General features: G+C 41.1%; 1 protein-coding gene and 1 non-coding gene across 5 annotated transcripts; one reads left to right on the top strand and one right to left on the bottom strand.

Moving 5' to 3' along the window:
* Nucleotides 1–122: 122 nt before the first annotated feature.
* Nucleotides 123–19688, bottom strand: nek3 (NIMA related kinase 3). 4 transcript variants are annotated; one of them, XM_054794718.1, is made up of 13 exons: nt 19474–19688; nt 19289–19382; nt 19097–19194; nt 18946–19029; nt 18742–18809; nt 18579–18665; nt 18434–18488; nt 16645–16845; nt 9857–9968; nt 9655–9780; nt 9462–9575; nt 8982–9099; nt 123–6344 (listed from the first exon to the last, which is right to left on the bottom strand). In XM_054794718.1, the coding sequence occupies exons 1-13, from the start codon at nt 19588–19590 to the stop codon at nt 6281–6283; spliced, it is 1338 nt and encodes a 445-aa protein (XP_054650693.1). In that variant the 5' UTR covers nt 19591–19688; the 3' UTR covers nt 123–6280. The 4 variants fall into 4 exon arrangements, with proteins under 4 accessions (XP_054650693.1, XP_054650694.1, XP_054650696.1 ...); XM_054794719.1 differs by having other exon boundaries at nt 9661–9780; XM_054794721.1 differs by having other exon boundaries at nt 9661–9768.
* Nucleotides 19689–20043: 355 nt separating this feature from the next.
* trnak-uuu (transfer RNA lysine (anticodon UUU)) lies at nt 20044–20116 on the top strand. Its single transcript has one exon. It is a non-coding gene; the product is annotated as a tRNA-Lys (tRNA).
* The last annotated feature ends 6109 nt before the right edge of the window (nt 20117–26225 follow it).

Here is a 26225-nt window from a genome sequence, read left to right as displayed (position 1 = left end):
ATCATGAGGAAAAATAGTCATTTTAGTAGCATGGAGTTGACACATTTCAGAAAAAATATGTTACTTTTTTAAAGTCATAACGTTATTTGTATTATTTAAGAAAAAAGTTGTAATTTATGGAAAATTTAAAATAAAAAACACGAGCACAAATGGGGGAAAAAGCAGCAAAGAGTGAAGTTGATATCAATAACAGGCTTTTTCACCTAAATGCATTTGTTGCTTTACACAATATCAACCTTTCATTTTTCACACTATGTGGCCCTCACTGGAACGACGTTTGGACGCCCCTGCTCTAAGTTCAGTGGTTCCAGTGTGCCAGATGTGCGCGCGCGTGCCAGCTGAGCCGGTGGGGGGGTACACAGTACGTGCCGGGGATCACACGTAACGTGCTGCACTGATTTCATTACCTGTGCCTGGGACTGCCATCCGCATCAACATACTCAAAGTGATGTTCCCTCTAAGTGCATTTAGGAGGGGAAATGATGTCATCTTGACAGCAGAGACGAGCCTCGCCTTGCCTGCTTTCACCAGCACATGCTGGACTTGCAGGATGGATTGTGCTTTGGTCCCCACAGTGGTTTAACTTTCTTCTTCAATAGTCTTTGGACTTTATCTTTTCAAAATATTAGGACTTTATTCCCATAATATTCCTTTTTTCTAGATATTGGTCCGATATTGGCTTTTTTGCCAATATCCGAAATGCCGATATTGTCCAACTCTCAAGTTCCGATACCAATATCAGCCGATACCGATACCGACATGCGTAACACATCACATATCTCCTGTCAAGGAATTAACAGATATCTATGTATTGTGAAGCTCATGGGCAGCATCAGCAGTTAGCTTCTCAACGTGGCTGTAAACAACAACGTACAGCAGGGGTGCCCATTACGTCGATCACGAGATACCAGTAGCTGGCCAAGTTAGTTTGGGTCCATCGCCTAAAAGTCACTTTGTAGATGTCATATGACATCAGTCAGCTGACATTAAGCTCACCTCCTGATTCGCCCTTGCTACCCCGCGGCGTTTCAAGCTACACACGGAGATGCAACTTTCATCTTTACTGTTGTGATTACAGATGAACTACCTCAGCGCTAAGATGCCTGTATCTCTAACAGAAGTTATCCATTCACTTGTAGCCGCTAGGTACGTAGAAAAAAAGTGTATTTTTTGATGGCTGTCATGAACTCCACTACAGAAATGAGTGTTTTCTACACTTCCATTCTTAAACTATTATTTCATGATGAATTGGAAAATGTGCCCGTTGCTGAAACCTTTTGAATATGTTACCTTGACTTCGGCTCATAAGCATTTTCATTTCTTGTACGTCTGTAATGTTTGATGGCAAATGCTAACTGGATGAAATACATGAACTGTGTCCTAATGAATGTTACGTAGCTGTTGTGACTGACATGTTACCTGTACTCAGGTTATGTACACAACTACTGAGGAATTATGTGTAATTATCTTGATTGTCATATTGAACATAATTATGATATCAACTACTTTGATTACCTGTAAACTTTGAAAATGTGAAATACTAGTCATTCATATTTAAAATAGTATTTCAAAGTTTAGCGGTTAGATTTTATATGTGTTATATGTGTTTTTATATGCGTTATATGTGTAACAGACGTTAAACGGAATTTATATCCTCGAACATAATCTGTCCTGTTTATGCAGCACGTGTAGGCCAGGCATATCCAATTCAATTGTGTCATGAGCTGTGGTGCTGCTCTGCTGCCCTCTTGTGTCTGTCTGTTGCAGCACACCCGCCGACCCGTGGTAGCATGCACACCTGGAACCAATTGCCTCGTGGACTATTTAGCTGTCTTACTAGCTACCTGTTGCCAGAGATTGACTTCTCATGTTCGCCTGTTCCTGCTCTCGTTTGCCTTGTTCCCTCGCATTTCGTAAGTACACTAAGTCCCCAACTAACGAACACAATTGGTTCCAGATGACCGTTCTTAAGTCGAAACAAAATTAATATTACCAATGATATAGGTACTACATGTACGTGTATACAAATACAGTATATGCGTATGTATGTAAATATGAGTTTGGATGCAGTAGTAATATTAAACGAGGATAATTAATGAAAAAAACATTAATAAAAGTGATGTAATAATACGTAATGATAAATGTTATTTACCTTTGAAGAGGAGTGGTCGAGCATACGTCGTGGTGGTGGAGTTGGAGGAGGAGTTATTGAAAAAAAGGACAAATGGTCATCGTGGTTAGACTCTTCTAAAAGAGGTAGTGTTCTGTGGGTGGTGTACAATTAAGCAGGCCTATTAACTCTTCATAAACTTGAATCACACGCTCTGTCCGGGTTGTATCATCCAGCTAAAACCTAGCTTTCCTAGCTTTACCGGAAGCTTTCTCTGCCCAGCGTCTGTTGGTCTCATTAGCTCTAAGGCTGCCTCTTGGTCCCATTAGCAGTGTCACAGTGCCCTCTACTGGTCAAGCATGTACAGTAGCAGTATACATACTGATTCCTAAGCACTACAAGGCAAAATAAAATAAAATAAAATATAAACCAGTCGGCTTGTGTTCGTATTGGCGAGTGTTCGCTAGTCGGGTGTTCGTAAATTGGGGACCTGGTGTACCTGTGTCTTCCTGCTTGTAGTCCCAGCATGATTTTTTGTTACCTGTTTTGATTCTGCTTGGTTCTCAGCAGCCGTTTCTGTTCGTGTTTTTTTCCCTGCCAGTTTTTCAGCAGTGTTTTTTTTGTTATTTAGTTATTTAGTATTTTTTCTTTCCTGCTCTCTCCGTGCATGCAGCGCCCTTTCTTACTCTTTTTCATTGTATAGTTTTTCCCGTGGCTAGGTTGGGAGATTTATGTTGTACTCTTCACTTGTGGACATTATTTGCACTTATCTTTTGTTGTTGTTAATACATTTTTGTAACACGAACACTTGTCTCTCTGCACCTAATTACCGGCTACATGCCACCCGTGACAAATTGTTTTCAGAAAAGTAAGTACTGGGCACCCGATTTCTCTTTTGTATAGCCGCACACATTCACTGTGTACACTGACTGCAGCAAATGGCAAATATAATCGTATATAAAGTCAGGAAATGCATACATTACAATAGACATGCTATGGTAGCGCTACTCAAAGATCCTCTATATCAGGGGTGCCCAAGATTTTTCCAATCGGATCCTCCGGCTCAGCGCAGGTGTGATTTTTTTTTTTTGGGGGGGGGGTCTAGCACTTTACTTTTTTCTACCATAATGCTCAGGATCTTTCAAAAAATGTAGAATGACTGTCTTACTGCGCCCAACCTCAGCAGAAATGGCTCACTGCGAGAGGCCTTGCTTATGCAGCTCCACAATCCGACCACGTTCAAAAAGAGAAAGCTTCTTAGCTTTAGCCATCAGGAGGGCATGCCAGTGTGAATGCCTGACAGAAAATGAACATTTTGAGCAGATTTTGGGTACATGTACTGTATATCAGGGATGCACTGTATGATGTACTGTACGTCTTACTATAAAACAGCACATATTAAATCTAAACTTTGCAACTATGATACAAAATACTAATGATTCAAAGTTTACAGGTCATCAACATAGTTCACAAATAATTCAAAATTTAAATGTGGCAATAAACATGACACATAATTCCTCAAAAGTTGTGTACATAAACGAGTAATACTGCATGTATTACTCGTAAAAAAAAGTAGCTACGTAGCGGTCGTCGTGTATTGCGTCCAATGCAGCCGTAGTCAAGGCAACATATTAAAAAGCTTTCAGCAACGGGCACATTTTCCAATTCATCGTGAAATAGTAGTTTAACAAACGAATTTGGGGAGATAAAACACATTTCATGACACAAAGCGCAGCCATGAAAGATCTGACTTTTCTACATAAGTATCTGCTACAAATGAACAGATAACTTTTGGCATTTTACCGCTGACGGCGCTGAGTTAGCAATCGGAATAATAAAGATGAACGTTGCATTATCCGCGTGAGGCTGCCAACATGCCGCCGAGCGAATCAGGAGGGGGCTTGATGTCAGCTGACTGATGTCATATGACATTTACAGAGTGCCTGTTATGCTGTAGGCGACACGCGGCCAACACTACCTTTGCGATCGCCGTAATGGGCACCCCAATATAACATTTATGTCCATTCATACACTGTATTACTTAACATAGTTTTACGTAAAAAACAATTCATTTCCAAGGGTGGCGGCTTGTATTGAGCCATGGCGCCCCGCCACGATCCATTACATGTAGCGGTAACCCTGACATCGGCATATGAGGAAAAGACGTAATTTTACGAGAATAACGTAGTCATATCATGTGAAAAAATAACTTCATTCTAGTAGCATAATGCTGAATTTTTTTTTTTTACCTATTATTAGGTTGCAGAAAAAGTTATGTTACTACGAGAATAAAGTGAAAATATTATGGGACTAAAGTCAGAATTACAAGAAAAAAAATTGACAAGGAGATAGAATTGACAAGATGCCTGAGCAACCTCATCTGGCTCCTCTTAAGGCAGAGGAGCAGCGCTTCTACGCAGAGTTTCTTCCGGATGACAGTGACATCGGGGTCTGTTGAGCCACTTTTTGTCTGTTCCCAAGAGAGAAATCATTGGACCATGTTTCCTTCGCCTGGACGCTGGTCACCGGCGCCCCCTGGAGTTCCTGGAGGTGGGTCACGATGGCGAGCACCTGGTGGTCGGGCCTACACCCATGGGGCCCGGCCGGGCACAGCCCCAAGAGACAAGGTGGGTCCCCCCTCCAATGAGCTCACCACGAGTTGGGTGGCAGCCGGCAGTTGCAGAAAAAGTCATTATGATGGGAACAAGGTCACAATATTATAGGAATAAAGTCGTACTACTAGAAGAACATTTACAAAGATTTAAAAGTTGAAATATTTAAAAACCCCACAAAAATGGGGAAAAAAGAGCAAAAAGTGAAGTTGATAGTAATGGCAGGCTTTTTCACCTATGACAAAGCTGAGATGCACTTTTTTTCTTGATGCTTCCATTTTTCATCATGTGGCCCTCGCTGGAATAAGTTTGGACACCCCTGTCTTACTGTAGTTCAAAAATCAGAGTTTGGACCAGTGTCTTTAGTTCTTCATCCCAGCGAGAGGTTTGTGGAAACACTTCGAGGACGAGGACCTTTTCTGTCCCCAGTACTCCAAAGAGGCATGCTTGGATGAGTTTGGTGTGGAAGAAGCACATTAAAACACCTTTGCGATGACGTAAAACAACATTTGGCCTCACAAATGGACAACGCCCCCCTATGCTAAGAAGTTACATGTATTTAATCTCAGCTTTGTCATACAGGTGAAAAAGCATACTATTAATATCAGTTACACTCTTTGCTCTTTTTTCCCCCTTTTTTGCGGTTCTTGTTTTTCATATATTTCAACCTTCCACTCAAATAATCTCCGTAAATGTTCTTTTTGTAATATGACTTTATTCCCATAATATTCCAATGTTTTCCTCAACCTAATTTCCCACAATCTACAGCTTTATTTTGTTTCTCTCATAAAATATTTAATGCATTACAATAAAATAAAATGACAATCAAAACAATTACAATTAACTACTTTTAATACTTTCAACTCTATGCTATTAAAATACCCTGCCTCTCGCCCAAAAGTCAGCTGGGATAGGCTCCAGCATACCCCCATGACCGTAGCAAGGACACGCAGTACAGAAAATTAATGACTGCTACTTTCTTATGTTTATGCTCGAAAATTATGACTTTTTGTCATTAGAATACAACTTTTTTCTCCTAATATTACCATTTCTCACTGTTTCAACTTTCTTCCTGTAAACTTTCTTCTCATAATTCTGACTTTATTCCCTATAATATTTTGACTTCATTGTCAAAACAATGGAATTCTCAGAAAATTACAACTTTAATATTTTGACTTTATTCTTGTAAAATTACCGCCAATTATCCCATGTTTGCTGTTCTTAGGGTTTTTGTTTTTTTTTCCAATTTTCTTGTTAAATTATATTTTTTCAATCTGCTCCAGGCCAACACAAAAAGAGCCGTGGACAACATGTCCCAAAATCTACACAAATTAACAATCTGTCCTCCATTTTTGCTTTTTTTTTTTTTTTTTTTTTTTTTACCCCAAAGAACTTTTGGCTCCACCTGGTGGCTCTTCCCCAGCATAGCCAAAAAAACCTCAGAGGCTTCCTAAGCTTTTCAAAGAAATCATTTGGTGTAATTGTGGTGTTATTGGGAGGGGGGGCTTTAATGAAATCCAAACAGGCTGTGGCGACCTCCCTGGCACCAAATGAAGCTTCACACTCGCAGCATTCCCTCCACTTCACCCATCCAGTCACATGGCCACTCCTCCTCAAAGTCCCTGAGGAGAGAACACAGCGTGTCCTACATTTCAGCTAATAGGTCACGTGCACGTCCCCCCATAGGCCACTTCATTAGGCACACCTGCACACCCGATTGAGATGTAATATAAAAGCGGTAGCCGTCCAAAAGATTTACAAATACAGGTGGCGGCCATGTCTTTTTTTCACCACAGCTCCACCTGCTGGTTGTGGTGAAAAGTGTGCTACAAGTATGTATTTTTTTATTTATTTTTTTTATGTGTACAAACAGATGCAGTTTGGTGGTTTAGACTTTTTAAAATGAGGAGAGAAAGTCATCAAAGAATAACAGCAAATAAAATGTTATTTTTAAAGTATCAAGACATTGTATATTGCATTTAAGGTTTACATATGTTTATTCTAAAAATAATATCTTCTGGGAATATTACGTCTTTATGCTTCAAATTCCTACAATATTCCAGTGAAATTGCCTTCACTTTCAAAATATTTTTACTTTACTCTTGAGAATTACAACTTTTTATCAAATGTTATTGAAATGGCTTGGACGCTTCCTATTATATTTTTTGAATTTGGCAACCAGAGTGTCTTTTTGAGGTGGAATTGGCATATTTTGGGAGGAATTTACTTATTTGAAGGGCCCCAGAATTAAAACTCTCTCAGAAGTGTAAATTAGTACAAAAAAGCAGTAAGAACATAAAATGCTGCAAAATGTACAACATCAGGCATTTTGGTCCGAAGGTGCCATTTTGGCGATTACAATAATCCCTCGCCACTTTGTGCTTTGATTCTCTAAATGAATAATTCTTTCTGTTTTGTGGTTGAATACGCCTTATTGTCAAAAAATATGCATATTTAAGCAATCTATTTTTGCCTAATAAAGTAAAATACAAATATAAGAAATTCAGAATACAGCAACACATACGAGCACGAGTCTTGTTTTGTTTATTTTCTATTATGTGTACTATTTGGGTAATAGGAGTGTACAGGTCACTATAGGGGTGTTATTTCATGTCTAGAGGACTCTGATAATGTTAAGAAGTGTATTTAGAAGGTCGTAAACAGCTTTTCTATGCTCCAATTCTTATTTATAAATAAAGAATCCTACTTGGCGGAAATTCACTTATCAAGGTTGGGTCTGGGACCAATCAACTGGCATAAACGAGGGATTACTGTTCACTCTCTTACTTTAAGACTGTGTCAATCAAAACGAACATCATTCCCTCACTATATGGTTGACTACGGCCTATAATTAGTCCAAAAAATTTAAATTTAAGCAAATGTTACATACTTGTAGCCTAAATTAAGCCTTTCAAGCATAAAAATGTTCTAAATGAACTAAAATACAAATCTGAATCCCTGACGTCACTTCCTGTCCACCATAAAACCTTGCTGGAGCTTTTTGGAGGTGTTTTAATAGCGGTGTTTCTCGGTGTGTGTCCCGTTACGTGCATTAATTAGCTGCCTCCTTTTAGCTGTTTTTGTATCTTTACAACGCACAGACAAGAGAGACGTGTTCTTGTCTCACATAAGGATTGTGGATGATGCGCAAATTTTTTTTTTAAAAATGCACTTTTCATTTACATCTCTTATTTTCTGTGGTTATGTCTACTATGTTGGGTAATGGGAGTGTAAAGGCATCTATAGGGGTGTTATGCCATGTCTACAGGGCTCTAATAATGGTAAAAATCATATTTAGAAAGTCAAACAGGTTTTCTATGCTCTAACTACAAAAAGACTCCATTTATTCATACAGTGTTCCCTCGCTACATCGTGGTTCACCTTTAACGGACTCGCTGTTTTGTGCAGTTTTTTTTTTTTTTTTTTAACAGCGTATGAACATGCATTGTGTTCTGTGTCATGATTGGCTAAGGGACGGTTGACCATTGTCGATTGTCTCCTCCGTGCCTTCCTGTGCAGTACAGAATGCGTTCGACTTGCCAAATTTCAATAAATGTTCAACTGCTAGCAGTGTGACTCTGAAGTGCTGCATGTTTGCTACTTTTATCCCCGACAACACCTGCGGTCGCACCCAAACGGCAGAGGAGGATGCCAAGCATCACAAATCAGCTGCAGTGCGCCGTTACGGAATAAATGAATCTTCGGTTCCAGGAGGAGGAAAATCCGACGACAGGAGCAATATGCTTTACCAAGGATACAGAAACACTACTCTACAGCGGAATGGCGGCAGGACGAAGAGGCACGATCCGAGGAGTGAAATCCAAGTGAGTCACTTAATCATTTCTTGTGTCCACCCTCGTAGGTTGATGATTAAAATTCAAATGAAATTTTAGCTTTGAGTGTTTAAACAAGACAGAAATGTGAGAAAATGTTCATGCCTGTCCGAGAAAAGTGTATAAAGTGTGTGGTGAGGGGTTTTACAGCCTTTTAACATACATAATTGGAAACAAATTAAGTTGGCTAATTGCGGGCTATTTTGGGAACCTATCCCCTGGATAAACGAGGGAACGCTGTATTGAATCCTACTTGGCGAAAATTCACTTATCACGGTCAGGTCTGGAACCAATTAACCTCGATAAACGAGGCATTATGATATCATCTTTTGTAAATAATAACTTCTTGTTATCAGGCGTGCCTAACGTGACAGATGAGTGCCAGCTGAGTGTACGTTGCCATGATAGGAGTGGCAAAGCGCTTACGTGTCCTCGTCATCGGAGCGTGGCTGCAGGCGGTCGTCGTCAATGTGCACTTCCTGTTCTGGGCCATCAGTGTTGTCGCCTTGACCTCGGGAGAGTGGACCCATCAGAGGACTGTCACCTGAGAAGAGAAGGCAAGGACAGGAAGTCATTACTTGTGCGTAATATCGTGTTTTTCAACGTTCTGGCCTGTCCCGAGGTTCTGATTTGATGGCCGTTTGTTAGCTGATTGGTGACGTCGCTAGCAAGGTGACCCAAACACTACACAAGAGAGGGCCAAAGAACTGGTAAATTGATTTTGGTGGAGACCTAGTTCAACTTTGTAATCAGTCTGCTTGAATTGGGGTGAATTAGGAGCAGTGATCCAGTAGATGGCGCTGAGTCAAAGTTATTTTTAGTGAACATTACTGCCACCTACAGGACTGGAGTAAATATGTGATTTGTGTCATTGAGTTTAAACTTGAGACAATGAGTGCAACGGACCTTCTCTGTGGATCACAAAGGTGCTGAAGGCTCGGTTCACCTCCGCTTTCTCCAACAAGCTTAGCAGCCTTTCAGGGGGATCTCGTCGCCACTGTTTCCTCTGCCCGCTCTCCTCTGGAGACGCCAGCAAACATGTCCTACTACCACATTCATCAGTCCGGATAACGTGGTGTAAATCAGGTGGCTGGCGTACCTTCACCTGACACCTGGAGGCTGGCGTTGGCAAACACCTGTAGCACCGTCTCGGAGGGCTCGGCGGCCCAACGCCTTCGAGGGAGGGGCGCTTTTTCATGGTGAGCCTCAACACCTGCAGTCAAACCTATTGGTGAATAGTCAATCAAGACAAAAACATCTCATGAGATGCAGCTCATGAAGTGTCCAGAGAGTATTTGTACCTCCCATGGGGTCTATCAAACTCTTCTCTCCCAGATGTTGAAGCACTTTCTTCCTCTCGTCCGTATCCGGCCTCCCAGCAGAGCACCGCCCCCGTTCCTCTGCTTGTATGACCTGTGAAAGATCCAAAACATGACCGTAAATCAAGCACTTTAACGGAGGCATGCTCTGACGGATCGGCAAGCGATCAGTATCGTCCAATTTTCATGGAAAGGAACGTACAGCAATCGGCACGATGATCACAAAAACAGAGCACCTGTGGCTCGTTCTGTTGCAGCCTGTTTTTTAGTGTCCTGCTGTAATGTCTTGGGTGGTGTCCCCCTTCTCTTCACGCTTGGCAGGCATGTGAACCCTACATGACATTAAGGCTGTATTCTGCAACACAACACGACCAATATCTTGCGAGGGTAGCATGTTAAAAAGCTTTAATTAAATACGGCATTTGAAGAACATTTGATGTATTTATTAGGCACAATGCATATTAATGCAAATGTGCAACCAGTATAGGTAGAAATATGCCAGATTATGCAGGGTTTCTACAGATTTGACGTTTCAAAATTCCATACTTTTTCTAGACTAAGTAAATGGATGTGCATCATTAGAGCTGCAACAATGAAGATTCGTTGAATATCCAATTCATCAACAACTATTTTGGTATTCGATTAGTTTTTTTTTTATTTAAAAATGTAAATATTTTGATTTCAGCCTCTCAAATGTGAATATTTTAATTCCCTTCGTCATCCATGAGAGCAGACCTATTATCCTTGTGTTTTAGGCAAAACAAGGTATTCACACACACCAGCTTTCCATTTTCCATACTTTTCCAAACCTGGAAATGTGTAATTTATCCATACTTGCGTAGGAACCCTGATTATGGCACAAGTGTTCGTTTTCATCTGTAGCCCCCAGGCAGCTAACAGAAATATCAACAACATAAAAACAATACACAAACAATACAAGAATAAACACAAAACATTAAAAGGCTAAAAATGGCCAGACTTCATCCACTTTTTGAGATTGGTTTTGCAGATTGTGTATGTCTGAAAATCTTATTGTCAATGGGAAATTGTGGCAGAGACAGACATTTTTCATTGGGGTGGCCAAGGTGAGACCATTACTCACATAGGGCTGGCCAATAAGTTCATACCTGAATTGTCTAGATGGCCAATGGGGTGGCCGGAGAGTGACCAGGGCCGGCCGCCCTGTAACTCCGCCACTGCTTTTGGACTGTCTATTAGAGCAATTAATGGCTGAGCGGTGTACATGTTTTCAAAGCATAGTTTCTGGATTCTGCTCCCCATCATGGTGGCCAAACCCAATACTGAAGTGGATGTTGATCGGCACTCCTGTTTTAACTTTCAACTCCTTGGTTTACATGCTCACTCATGCTGCTACAGAGAGTTTCCATTATTAACAGATTTATGTGCTGAATCACGCTTCAGAATTTAAATAAGAGTCAACATAGTAGAAACATAGTAGAAACATAGTGAGAAAACTTGACCGGAACCAACCAAAGTACTCATGGAAAACTTGCCTAGCGCTTGCAGTTCATGCAAGACGCGGTTTTATTGACAGCTCCTTCACATGGAAAGTTGTGTGCTGCAGTGAAATGCGCCCAAGCGGAAGCAGCGTTTAGGCTGAACTAATGCTCTGCACCACAGAAGAGTGACCAAGGGTGGCCACAGCCACCCCGTAGCTCCGCCACTGATGGTAAAATGAAACTAAAGATTTTGTTGCTTTTACTGACAGCACTGTTTGTCCAAAAACGGTACAGTTGTCCCTCGTTTATGGCGGTTAACTGGTTCCAGAAGCAACCACGATAAGTGAATTTGCACAAAGTAGGATTTAATATTAATAAATGGAATATATTATTGTAGTTACGGCATTGAAAACCTATTTACGAGCTTCTAAATACGCTTTTTAACATTAGGTTAACTGACGTCGGGGTTCAGAGTTGCGTTTTAGCTTCCGCCACTGATGGTAAACGAAACTAAAGATTTTGATGCTTTTACTGACAGCACTGTTTGTCCAAAAACGGTACCGTTGTCCCTCGTTTATGGCGTTTAACTGGTTCCAAACCCAACCGCAATAAGTGAATTTGCGCAATATAGGATTCAATATTAATAAGTGGAATGTATTTTTGTAGTGATGGCATTGAAAACCTGTTTACGATCTTCTAAATACGCTTTTTAACAGTAGGTTAACTGACGCCGGGGGTTCAGAGTTGCGTTTTAGCTTGTTTGTGGGCTATGGCTGCAACAGTAACCCGCGTTACTACTGTATGATGATGATGATTATGTTCTTATTATGATTGTTCCTGTTGTGAGGTCATTTAAACCTGCATAAAAGCATGTTCCAACCTTGTTCCTGTTGCTTGTCTCACCGAACAAATACTGACGCCTACATTCACAAGTTGAATACTGTTACTGATAGTACGCCAATGGACACGAGACACAATGAATGGACAAGACTACTAAATGGAGAACTGTACCAGACAGCTTTTTATCGAGTTGGGATCATCACCTTGCTACAGGCTTGGGACATGCAATACAAGAGGAAGATTCTGTAGATTCTGACTTGCAAACAGAATGTCTACCCTACCCTTGAAACAAGAGTACGTCAGCTTGACTAGCTGCCCACTATTTGTGCAATGGGTAAATATGCAGGACTTTAACCATATACACTATGTCAAGGCATGTCTGTTCAACTTGAGAGCTGTACTTGGACTCAGATTTCAGTCTCCAGAGAGCATTCTTTGTATAGTTTCCCTGGTATAAAGAAATGATATCATGATATCAGTTACTTATACTGTACTGTATTTGTATTTTACTTTGTTTTGCCATTTCATTTTTATGCTTGAAATGCTTAATTTGGGCAAACAAAAATTTTGTAATTTGCCTAATATACACATGTTTGACTAATATTTGTTTTTTGTTTTTTAACGCAGTGGAGTGAAGGCATGATGTTCGGACCGCAATGTAGCGAGGGATGACTCTACGTCTGTGTGGTACCTGTGTGGCCCTAGTGCCAATCCCGCTTGCGGCCTTCAGTTTCCAAAAAATTCTTCAAGGAGGGGAAGGGGTCAGGTCCATGCAAAACTTAAAAATAGGGGTGCACGATAATTATCAGGCTGATATGAGGGAATTATGTCATTCCAATAAATCTGAGAACATTAAAAATAGCTCAGATAACTGATAATCAAACACATGCAGCAGCCACCTGAAACACCACCGCCACGGCGTTTGAAAAGTGCAAAAAGTTTTCCAGAGACCTAATTTTGTTCCAGTCCATCTTACTTCCAGTTGTGTGTCAAGTTCTTTTGGACTTTACGCCAGCCTGCACTTGAAAAGGCCAAGAAGATCGTAGAGGACGCCTTATCAGCTCAACGCCAGTAGTTTTCCTTGTGTTTTATTTCACACCTCAACTATTTACAGGAGCACAGGTTAGGTTGACAGCCTTTGAATCAAAGAGGAATAGCATCAAATTACTAGCCAAGGCTCAACACAGTCGTAACCTAGGAGCAATAATAGTTGGTACATACCAGTGGCCTCTACCGTCTTCATCATTTGAATAGTCATGCAGTACTTTGTTGTCTACTAAATTTACCAATTGTTTGCTTTGTGCAACCACCTGGTGTCATAATGTGTGTCGTAGTTATGTCACATGGGTATTAAACAAGTCATCATAATTTGTATCAGGGGTTTGACCGTCATAATTGTCATAAGAATTGTCATGCTCTTTGAAGAATACACCGAGTCATGTGACACTTATTTTTAACAATGTATTCTGAAATAAGCCAAATTGGACAGAAAAGTGTGCACAAACTACACTTCAATGTAAATAAAAAAAGTAGATATAAAAAGTTATCGGTTATCGGTACCATACCATAGCACAAAGTTAACGGTATCGGTTTGAAAAATAAAAAAGACATCGTGCACTCGCTACACGACATGAAGTGCTTTTGGCCTTTTTGTCCTGTTTTTTAAAAATAGTTTTTATTACATGTCATTTCTCATTTCTCAATAGATCATATAGCCAAAGATATCATTCATTTATCTCCGTGATTACGATCAACGCCTTTTGCTCAAGTACATTATTTTTATTTCACGATTATCAGTGCAATTTTTTTGTTTTCTTCCAATTACTTTGTTTCCTTTAGCTTCTTTAATGCGAGTCGTGAAGAAATTTAACTTAGCCTTGCATAGTAAGTAGTGACTTCTGTCTGTCTGTGGCCAGTCCTGATTTGTGTGATTCTGTTAGCAATATGTGTCTGTCTTTCATCAGTCGTCTGCAGTCATCATTTATCTTTTTCTTTGTTTTCCTTTTCCCATAAATGGTGCTATTATTTCATTTCATTTTTAATCAAATCACAACCGTTTTCTGTTTTCAAACATCAGCGCTTCAGTCCAACTTGACAGTAGGGTGCGTTTTCGAGGCTCACGGTGTGTGCAGCCAACGCTCGCCTGTATGTGCATGACAGCAGCGGTGGAAGGCAGCGGCGTCCCACGACTGAGGGCCACATAGTGAAAAATGAAAGGATGCACCTTTGCCACTTTGATATTATGTACAGCAACATAGAAGTAGTCATATATATTTCAAGAAAAACATCATCTCTTGTCATATAGGTGAAAAAGCATATTAGGCCTGTCGCGATAAAACGATTAATCAAACGATAGAAAAAAACGAGGTTAATTTTGACGCCTGGATAAATTGACATGTGCAACATGTACGTGTGCCTTTTCCGTTTCCTGGTCTTGCAGCAGCACCCAGGGTGGATGACAAGTGGGTTCACTCTGCTTGTGTCTGAGCGCATTGGTTGTAGAGTCAAATTAAGGGAAAGAGTGAGCCTCCTGTCAGCTATTCAGCGTCTTTGTCAGAGTATGTCTAGGCGGGGTCTACCTACCTAGTGATTGAATACACTGAGTGCTAGCTAGTAGTTAGCAAGCAAACGCTAATATGAATGAAAAGCACAAAAGCGATAGTTTCTCAGCCGAATGCCACAGTTCCAGTGTGGATGTGCTGTGGGGCATTCGTCCCGGCGGTTGGCGTTTGATCGGCGAAGTAAATGTAGGGTGCCGGGTGGCGCAAGCTCGCGATACCCAGGGTATGTGAAGTGGTGACACACCGCAATTTGTAAGTTTTAAAGTAGCCATCTTTTGCGCCTCACACAGATACACTACACTTGAGTACCGTACCATCTAGTGGCTCAAATGTGACATGACACAGTGATCATTGAATGATAAACTTTGGTAATATGGTCTAAAAAAAAAAAAAAAAAGGTCAAAATTATCCATTATCGTCGATAATTTATAGCAGTTATCGACCAGCAAAATGTGTTATCGTGACAGGCCTACATATTATTAACTCCTTCAATAACATAGACGTATTTAGAAGTTTTTATAGACCTAAGCACCTGATCCCAAAGACGTACTGCATATATACAGTGTACACGTATTTTATGTTTTTGAGGTGATGATGCAACTGCACACTGAAAGATGTCATTGAAATGCGTCTTTTCACAAAAAGCTGGGTTTTTCCGTTTTCTTGGTGGGAACTTACCTGTGTTCTACTGCTGGTTACTAAAAAAAAAAAGGAAAAAGGTAGAAACTTTTTTTTTTCCCAATGAAAAACGAGCCATAGAACACAATATTCTGTGTACCTTAAAAAATCAGTCAAAATCGTCTAAAATGGCCGGTACTGAAGGGGTTGTCTTTTGAAAAATGGCTGGGATTGAATGAGTTAATATCAGCTTCTATCTTTTCCCCCCCAGTTTTGATGGGTTTTTTTGGGTTTTTTTCCCAAATATTTCAATTTTCTTTTCGGAATATTATGACTTTATTCCCATAATATTTTCACTTTATTCCCATAATATAACTTTTTCCCCAACCAAATTTCCCAAAAATGACATTTTGTTTTGTTTCTTTAAAACATTGCATATTTTTTCTTAAATATTTCAACTCTTTTCTACTAAAATGACAATATTCTTTCTCATAATATTGTAAGTTTTTCTCGTAAAATTGCAACTTTTTTTCTCTTAATATTTAGACTTCATTCTTGTAAAATTGTAGCTGTTTTTTTTTTCATTTCTGCTGTGGATTTTTTATTTCTGCTGTTGATTTTTTATTTATTTTCCAACTATTTCAACTTTCTTTTTGTAAATGTTCTTCTCGTAATTATGACTTTATTCTCATAATATTTTGACTTTATTTTCTTAACAATATAACTTTTTCTGCAACATAATTTTCCAAAAATGACAGCTTTATTCATTTTGTTTGTTTTTTATATTATTAATTAAAAACAATCGTGTCTTTCTTTAATATTTCAACTTTATCCTACTAAAGACGATATTTTTTATTCTTATAAAATTAAGAGGGTTTTTTTTGTTAGATTCCAACTTTTTTGTCCTAATATTTTGACATTATTCTTGTAAAATATAGCCAATGTAATATGTAATATAGACAATAGCAGGGGTGCAGCCAGGAATTCTGGTCTCCATGAAAAAAAAATCATGTTGGGCCCCCCTTTTTATTGTTGAATAATGACCTTTTTTTTTTTTTAATTGTGCTACCTTCCCGCCTATACGGCACCACTGGCCAAAAATGTACAGTTAATCCATGTGAGCGGTATCTGCCAATCTCACTCGTGGATGATCAGTATCGGAATCGGCAGCATCTAACCCTGATCGGAGCGCCCCCACTCTCAGGCCATCTGAACTAACAGCATTGTGTCAAAAGCCCGACCCCGTGCGACGATCTCACAGCTGATAAAGGTTGCATAAGAGATTTGGTACCTGCGGCGACAGATGTGCTCGCAGGAGCCTGGAGGCCCGGTGAGAGGTCAGAATGGTGCGCAAGGACGGCCGGTCTTTGGGATCCGTCTTGAACATCTGCCTGAGCAAAAGCTGCAGCTCGTAGGGCAGGTGCTTGGGCAGTGGCGGGTACGCCCCCCGGCACACTTTGAGGATCAGACTCTTCCAGCTGGGTGCCTGGAACTGCCCACCAGGAGACAAGACAAGTCACATCACTACATACACGATTGGACACAAGTGTGAGTGCAGCCCTAACATTTCATTCTATCTTGTCAAGCGACAAGTCCATAGAAAGTAAAGTTGGATATACTTTAAAGTAGTCAGTGTACATCATTTCCTATCAACACACAGCCTTTGTGTAAATAGCTGCCAACGCAAGTGGATCCATCTCACAGTGAACATGTCCAAATTGTGTAGATTAAGTGTGAGCACCATTGTTTTCTACCACTAGCTTTATTCCCAGCCCTCGTGCAGCCCCAGACCGTGATGCCACCACCAACATGCTTGACTGTAGGCAGGACACAATTATCTCGATATTCACTTGTGTTGGAATTCATCTTTCCCCTCGTTGAACCGCAGCGCCCCCAGTCCCAGCAGCACTCGTGCAGCCCCAGACCGTGACGACACCACCAGCATGCTTGACTGTAGGCAGGACACAATTATCTCGCTGCTCACTTGCGTTGGAACTCATGTTTCCCATCGTTGAACCCGCTGCTCCCCCAGTGCCAGCAACACTCATGCACCCCCGGACAGTGACACCACCACCAACATGCTTGACTGCACTCATGCACGCTATCACCACGCTTGACTCCAGGGAAGACACAATTATCTTGCCAAAAGACCGGAAAAAGTCACTAGTTTTATCGGTATTGACAATTTAAGTGGCCAAGATCTATAAACAACGTGTTTGCTGTGCGGATACTTTGATGCCCCTGTCAGGAAGGCGGTGCATGATATGCTGCATGCTGTTTTGCCTTGTTAAACTCAAGAAGAAACAGGGAGGGGGGTGGCACTCTGCTTCACAACGGCACAATACATGTTTGAAATTGGAATTCATGTTTCCACTCAATGAAGCGCAGCTCCGCAGTGCCGGCAGCACTCATGCGGCCCCAGAGCATGACCCCACCACCACCATGCTTGACTGTAGGCAAGACACAATTGTCTTGCTACTCACTTGTGGCGACTCATTTTCAGAGGAGAGTAAATCTACAGTCATGAGAAAAATGATTAGACCACCCTCGTTTCTTCAGTTTATTGATCCATTTTAGTGATTGGTACAACTAAAGGTACATTTGTTTGGACAAATATAATGATGGTAACAAATATATCTCATAAGGGTTGAATTTAAGAGCTGATATCTAGCAACTTCCATGGTTTTCTTGATAATAACCAAAATCACTTAAGTTCTTACATGAATAGCTATAGCATTGTACTGCCAAAATATGTAACTCTTACGTCCTATATTTGTCCAAACAAAAGGTACCTTGAGTTGTATCAGGCATTAAAATGAACTAGAAAACTGAAGAAACAAGGGTGGTCTAATCATTTTTCCATGACTGTATACTGCTATACAAGCTATACACTGACTACTCTAAAGTACTGCACATCCAACGTGTCGTTCTGTCCCTAAACAATTTATACTGTCGTTATGTGAGAGGTGAGAGGACACTTTTGTCAGATGTTGTTTTCCTTGTCGCAACCTTCCATCAGTCTTCAGACAGTAGTGAGATGATTGCTTCAATGTTTAAGCAAGTACGCAAAATGATTTTACCGGGTGTCGAAGGGTGCACAGCTCATAGAGCACACAGCCCAGAGACCACACGTCACTGAAAAACACAAAAGATCGGACAAGACACTTGTAGTTAAACGGTCACACAATGAGAAGGTTGGCTAGTTGTTGAATCAACATGCAATACCTTTTATTGTTGTACGGCTTGTTTTCCCAGATCTCCGGAGCGACGTAATAGGGGGTGCCGACATATGTACATGCGTAAGCCTTTGAGCTGCAGCGTGAAAGATTTAAAAGTAGATCACAGACTCCAGGTCAAACCACCAGTACACCTTTTTCCTGCAGGATACCTGTTAAGAACACACGCTGAGCCAAAGTCTCCAAGCTTGACTGTGCCTTTGTCTGTGAGGAAAATGTTCTGGAAGGGGGACAGAAAATAAAATTCAACAATGCATTTCACCATACTGAGAGCTGTGTCTAATATTTTGATTGCCTCGTTTAGCTACGAGCAAGGGTGAAACTAGCATATACAATGTATTAAAAGACTGATGTACCTTGGACTTGAGGTCTCGGTGCAAAACCCGCTTATCGTGAATATGCTTGGTGCCTGCACACATCTCCGCAAACCATTTTAAGATCTGGGGGGTGGGTAATGGGATTTAAATTAAATGAAAGCTTTTTATTTCAGTCATTATGGCGGTTTACATTATCAACACAGAAGTGACTGGTCTTCTGCTGCTGGATTCTCTGCAGCATGTCTCCGCCGCTGCAGTACTCCATCACAATGCACAAGAGGTGGTCAGCTGCACAAACACAATCACATAGCCTGCTGTTACACTGGCACGCACGTGTCAAAACAAATGCATCAAGAAGTAGTGGAAACGAGGTTATAGTCACCCTCAAACGCCTCACGGAAAGCCACAATATTTGGATGTTTCATTGTGGACAACAGCACTGCTTCTCTCCTCCACTTCTCCACTTTGGACTCATTCTGTTACACATGCAAATAGTACATTTAGACCATTCCTGTCCTGTTATTATGTATACGCAAGACAGAAATACAAGAGTAATTGCTGGTGTACCTTTGGCAGCTGTATTTCCTTGACAATGTACTTCTCCTGAGTGTTTTTACACTGGACTAACAAAGCCCTCCCGAAAGAGCCCTCGCCGATGACTTTGTACACCGAATAACCCTCCATTGAAGTGTAAGAGCATAAAACGAAGAATTACTTATTTAGTCACATTATGACGCCTCTTGTTGATCGTTTCTATTGTTTCGCGGCTACTTCCGTGTTATTGAATGACGTACTTTGTGACGTCGCTCGATCCGGGCGCTAGATGGCGGAAGAGTATAAACGAAAGGGGTTTTAAATGTTTTATTTTAGTAACAAACAAATAAATGCTAAACGTAACATACAAAACATCCAATAAATTTAAAACATGCAATTTCACAGAATATGTATAATTGAAAGCTTTTGCAAGCATGGCGGCCAGAGTTGCTGTTTTTTTTTTTCATTAGCTATGGCCTTCTCCTATCGCAAAGAAACCTTCACGTGTTAAGAAAATGCTTCGCGTAGAAGAGGTTTTAGTCCATTTCAGAGAGCAGTGTTGGAAAGTCTATTTTAATGGTGTGCTGATAGATATTCGCTAGAGCCCGGATAGCTCAGTCGGTAGAGCATCAGACTTTTAATCTGAGGGTCCAGGGTTCAAGTCCCTGTTCGGGCGATAAGTTTTTACCTTGTTAGTGTATTTCTTTGAAGCACTTGGTAAAATAGTGACTTCCTGTTAGTGTTGCCTTCTTGACAACGTACTTTCTCAAAAGCGACCAGCAACAACTCTAGCGACTGTTTCTGGCGTCGTCGGAGAGTTTTCTGGTATTTGGGGACTTAAAAGTGAAAGTAAGGATTGATTTGCCATTTCTGTTCTCACTGAACAGCAGTAGACGGGTGCTATGGACCAATCAGCGTCTCTTATTCCAACTTTCTGACCCAATCAGATCCGCTTCTGTCCATTTTTCACCAATATATCGAACACTTGGCCAATGAGACAGCGCATATTTCAGCCTTTGACCAATCACGGATGACATCAACACTCCAATGTGTAGCCGTTTTTACCAAGGAGTCTAGAGTTTAAATGGATCTGTAATTTAATCACAAATGAATGGAACAGAGTGTAGCACGCTACAGAGGAGAAAGTCTGCCATGATGGTGATCAGAAAGGTGGGCGGGGCTAGGCGGACAGTGGTGTACAATGTATTCACGAGCTCTGAGCTGTGTATAAAATATGGAACATAAATACGGAGCATTCCTAAGGCTTAAAAAGCAACACTATTATTATTATTATATATTATTCAGTATGTTTATATTTAAACAATAGCGGTTTAACAAAATAAACTGCAAGTGTAGGTAGGCCCACACACGGCATCATTCATTACCATTCCACTAATCCATTAATTACCATTCTAGTAAGTTGATTTGTGGTTATTTCTTCCAGAAATTTGATTTAAAAGTACTTATTATATATATGTATATACATATATATTAATGGCTAAGCAGTGTGCCGAGGTCATGTTTACAATGCAGTGTTTCTGGTTTCTGTTCACCATCATGGCGGCCAAACCTGTGCAGGGCGTAATACAGAAGTGGATGCCGGATCGGCATTCTGTTTTAACTCCAGAGCCCTTGGCTGTGATCTCTTATTGCTGAGTTGCACGTGACGTCATGTCCGGTTGCAGACATGACAGGCTGAAAGACAAACAAGCATATCCTTAACTATTAAGATGCCAAGTCAGAGCCAAACATGTGGAAATGGTTCAAATAGGGCTTGGGAAAAAGTTATTACTAAGATGCACCATCATAAACGAGGCCATGTTTATGACTAATATGACGTTGGAGATGATATGACTAATAGTTGTCAATGCTTGTATGATACAGCGTGACAGTACACCTTTGATCACCTTTATGACATGTTTCTTATCATATGACACGTTGCTATATCGTTGCAGGCTGCAGTTTGAGGAGAAGACACCGCTCAAGTGATTGTAAGCATACAAGCCCTGAGAGGCACATGTTGAGTAATAAATATTACTGATTGTAAAGTATACTGTCATGGATGGAAATGGCTCAATGACAAACAAGGTTGCAAATAGTACAAAAAAAATACAAAAAAGTAGTTTTGAAATGGATGTAATGCATACAGTGGTGTGGAAAGGTGTTTGCCCCTTCCTGAGCTTTTTTTTGCATGTTTGTTACATTTAAATGTTTCAGATCATCAGACAAATTTAATATTAGTCAATGACAACACAACCGAATACAATATGCAGGTTTTAAATGAAACTTTTTATTATTAAGGGAGAGAAAAAAAAATAATAATCCAAACTTAAATGGCCCTGTGTGAAAAAGTGATCGCCCACCCTGATAAAATATAACATAACTCAGATTAATTGAGATCTATCAGTGTGGAAAAGGTTATGAAGCCATTTCTAAAGCTTTGAGACTCCAGTGAACCACAGGGAGAGCCATTATCCACAAATGGCAAAAACATGGAACAATGGTGAATCTTCCCAGGAGTGTCCGGCCAACCAAAATGACCCCACGAGTGCAGCGACGACTCATCTAAGAGGTCACAAAAGACCCCACAACAACATCCAAAGAACTTTGGTTTTTTTCTGAAATTTTAACATTAAAGAAATCCCAGTGTTAAAAATAATGTTCAAAATCTAAAACTTTTTAATGCATTTTAATCCATCCATCTATTTTCCACCGCAACATCGGTTGCCAGATCCTAATCCCAGCTGCCCTTCCCATATTTTCCGGGTCAAACTGTTGGTCTTGCTAAGGAATAAACACATTTAATTGTATTCAAGGTGAAAAATATCATATGGCTCTCACGGAAATCCATTTTAAAATATGTGGCTTTCATGGCTCTCTTAGCCTAAAGGGTTCCCGACCCCTGCTATATTGCATCATCTTCTCCTCCCCCCCAAACTTGTGAGACCTGAAGAGACGTGATTGAGGGGAACGGCCCCCCTGTCTGAACCCGAGCGGTGCTCTGTTATTAGATTTACGTGCTCGTCACAGATTGTCGATAACAAACACCATGTTCAAGCATAAAGGTGTCCACGTGCACTTGCGCCAGGACACCCTTTTACCGCAGTTCGATGATTGACTTTGTGAAAATGTGTGTCAAATGATCACTACCTGGTGGTGAGTTGGGTCTGGTGGTGGGGGAGGATGCCGGTCAGACCTGGCAGGCACAAACGTATTGTGAGGGTCTGCAGACAGAATTTCTAGGCGCATCCATGGTTCCGAGTCCATGGTTCTTGCCCGGAAAAGGGTGGAGTGCCAACTCCGGGTCGGGGATGAGGTCCTGCCCCAAGTGGAGGAGTTTAGGTACCTCGGGGTCTTGTTCACGAGTGAGTGAAGGATGGAACGCGAGATTGACAGGTGAACTGGTGTGGCATCTGCAGTGATGCGGACTCTACATCGGTCCATTGGGGTGAACAGAGAGCTGAGCCGAAAGGCAAAGCTCTCAATTTACCGATCTACGTTCCTACCCTCACCTACGGTCATGAGCTTTGGGTAGTGACCGAAAGGACACAATCGTGGATACGAGCGGCCGAAATGAGTTTTCTCTGTTGGGTGGCTGGGCTCTCCCTTAGAGATAAGGTGAGAAGCACTGTCATCCAGGAGTGACTCGGAGTAGAACCGCAACTCCTCCTTAATGAGAGGTGGCATCTGCTAAGGATGCCTCCCTGGGGAGGTGTTCAGGGCATGTCCGAGCGGTAGAAGGCCTCGGGGAAGACCCAGGACACGTTGGAGAGACTATGTCTCCAAACTGGTTTGGGAATGCCTCAGGATCCGCCGGGAGAAGGTGGACGAAGTGACGAGGGAGAGGCTGCTGCCCCCATGACCTGACCTCTGATAAGTTGTAGAAGATGGATGGATGGATGGATATTATACCCGACAAGCTCCTGTAAATAAATATAGTATCACTCACTATAAAAGAAAAGCTAGAGTTGAGTTGATGAAGCGTCCTCTACCATCTTCTCAAGTGCCAGCAGGATCCATCACACGAGAACTTGCAACATGCAGAGGAATGTACAGTAGACATCCTGAGCAAGAAGCCTCAAAAGGCAATTCTCCTCCAGGTGGCCACCATCCTCTTGACGTTCATCTTTGATCTCATCTTCATCCTCATGGTACGGGCACCACCTAACCTGCAGAAGCTGTGGACAAGCAGGATGCTGCACAAGCACCAAAAACTGAGGAACCTCAAGTAAAAATAGGATACTTTATTTGCATACATGGGCAGGAAGTACTACAGTATTACCCAAAACATGTACTCTTGCAGACTCTGGGAAAACATGGGAAACATGTGGACGCCGCAGAAGCTGCTAACATGGAATTTAAGGTCAAAACACACAAACACATGGATGCCTGAGCACTTTGCGTGCATGAACAAGAAGTACTACAGTATAACCCACAACATGTACTCCTGCAGAATCTGGAAACATGTGTGTAGTTTTTACATGAAGTTGTATGACATGTATGACAAGCAGAAGGTCTTTGCAGCCTACAAGTATAAATTAGTATCAATTCGTTCTGCGTACAGTAATACATACTTTTTAAAAAATCATGTAGATTACAATAAAGTCAACATGATGATTAAAAACAACCAAAACGTTGCTCTCCGTCTGAGAAATCAATGAGTGCGTGTGGAGAGCTCTCCATTTGTTCTGTCTGAGCTTAGTATGAGATGCATGAACAGAAGCTGGGATGAGAACAGAGTTAGTTCATCGAGAGGGCTCTGTGATTTCTCTGCCTGAGATCACAAAGAGACACAAAAGTTGGGAAGCTCTGAGAATTATATTAGAGATGACTGAGATCTATTCTGAAACGTTATGGGAGGCTAAATTGACATTTAGTGCATGTTATTGCTCTGGAGGAAAAAATGAGACAAAGGAGAAACAAACTTAGTCTCAGTTTGGTGTCACAGAGATTTCAAAGTTGTCGAGGAGAAGTAAATGAAACATTTGTGAGATCTCTTTTTGAATTCTCTTTCCTCTAGGATGGGCCATTACTTTATTGAAAAAATACCCAGTTAGAAATGTCACAGTTTTGCATATGTTGGTTGTTGCGAGCGGCGACTTGTCCCACTTTGTTCGCCATTCCTTGAACGCACCATCTAACGCTGCACAGACTGACTATTGTATTTTCACCGTTTTTGTTTCACCTCATATCTGCTCCCAAATGCTGATACAATGTGGGAATGCATGAAGGTAAGATTTGACGACCGTATTGAGTGCTAGTGCATAGTTGTTCGGCCCACAACCTCAAGTTAATTCATGCTAGCGACCAGAGTATAATCTTCTCTGCAAAACAAAGTCCAGGGTCAGACTGGTGGACGGTGGCTGTGTATTCATTTCGTGCTTTTAATTTGATGTTGTTCCTGTCTTAGTTTTACACAATACATAATAGCCTATATGATAAATTAGATGACTATAATGTACGCATTGCTACTATTTACATCCATTCTCACCTCCAGTCAAGGTAAGCTACGATGAACAGCAGCCCAGGTTCACATGTTGTTTAAGTGATGACCTGTCAACCGCGGTTGCTAGCCTTGCGATACCCGGTGCATGTCTCTACAATCCATTAATCTGAAGATTTATGGCTGATTCTTATCCATCCAGGAGGCTTCGAGCGGCGCAACCGTATTGCTCGCTTGTCAAACCAGATATCTGGTCGCATCCTTTCACAACCCTAATCAACACGTGTTAGTGAGGGGGTACTAATGGCATGACAAAATGGCTCTGGGGGTACACAAGACAAAACAGGTTGGGAAACTGAGCTTTGTCACCAAATTGAAATGTATCATTTCACCGTGTGACCTACACTCATCTGGCTTTCACATGATTAAAGGAAACAATGCTATACACAGTGGTATGAAAAAGTTTTTGCCCCCTTGGCCAGCATGTAGATGGTCTTTATTCACCAACCGTGACCTCATGCAGCACATGCACATATGCACCACAGGCGTATACGTCATATCTGCTCATGTAAATAACAATATGCTTTGCAACAGGAATCAAATATAAATACATTGGTGTGAAAAAGTGTTTGCCCCCTTCCTGATTTCTTATATTTTTGCATGTTTGGCACGCTTAAATGTTTCAGATCATCAAAGAAATTTAAATATTAATCCATGACAACACAACTGAACACAAAATGCAGTTTTTAAATGGCACCTTTTATTATTAGGGGAGAAAAAAAATCCAAAGCTCCATGGCTCTGTGTGGAAAAGTGATTGCCCCCCAGACCTAATCACTGGTTGGGCCCCCCTTAGCAGCAACAACTGCAATGAAGTGTTTGTGATAACTTGCAATGAGTCTCTTACAGCGCTGTGGAGGAATTTTGGCCCACTCATCTTTGCAGAATTGTTGTCATTCAGCCACACTGGAGGGTTTCCCACATGAATCGCCTTTTTAAGGTCATGCCACAGGATCTCAATAGGATTCAGGTCAGGACTTGGACTAGACCACTCCAAAGTCTTCATTTTGTTTTTCTTCAGCCATTCAGAGGTGGACTTGCTGGTGTGTTTTGGATCATTGTCCTGCTGCAGAACCCGAGTTGGTTTCAGCTTGAGGTCACCAACAGATGGCCGGACATTCTCCTTCAGGATGTTTTGGTAGACAGCAGAATTAATGTTTCCACAGCAAGTCTTCCAGGTCCTGAAGCAGCAAAACAGCCCCAGACCATCACACTACCACCACCATATTTTACTGTTGGTACTGTTGGTTTCTTTTTTTGAAATGTGGCGTTACTTTAAATTT

This window comes from Dunckerocampus dactyliophorus, chromosome 12 (genome assembly GCF_027744805.1).
Source record: "Dunckerocampus dactyliophorus isolate RoL2022-P2 chromosome 12, RoL_Ddac_1.1, whole genome shotgun sequence".
In the NCBI taxonomy this organism is placed as follows: Eukaryota; Metazoa; Chordata; class Actinopteri; order Syngnathiformes; family Syngnathidae; genus Dunckerocampus; species Dunckerocampus dactyliophorus.
Note: the sequence above shows the minus strand (reverse complement) of the source record. Positions and strands in the feature narration are given on the sequence as shown.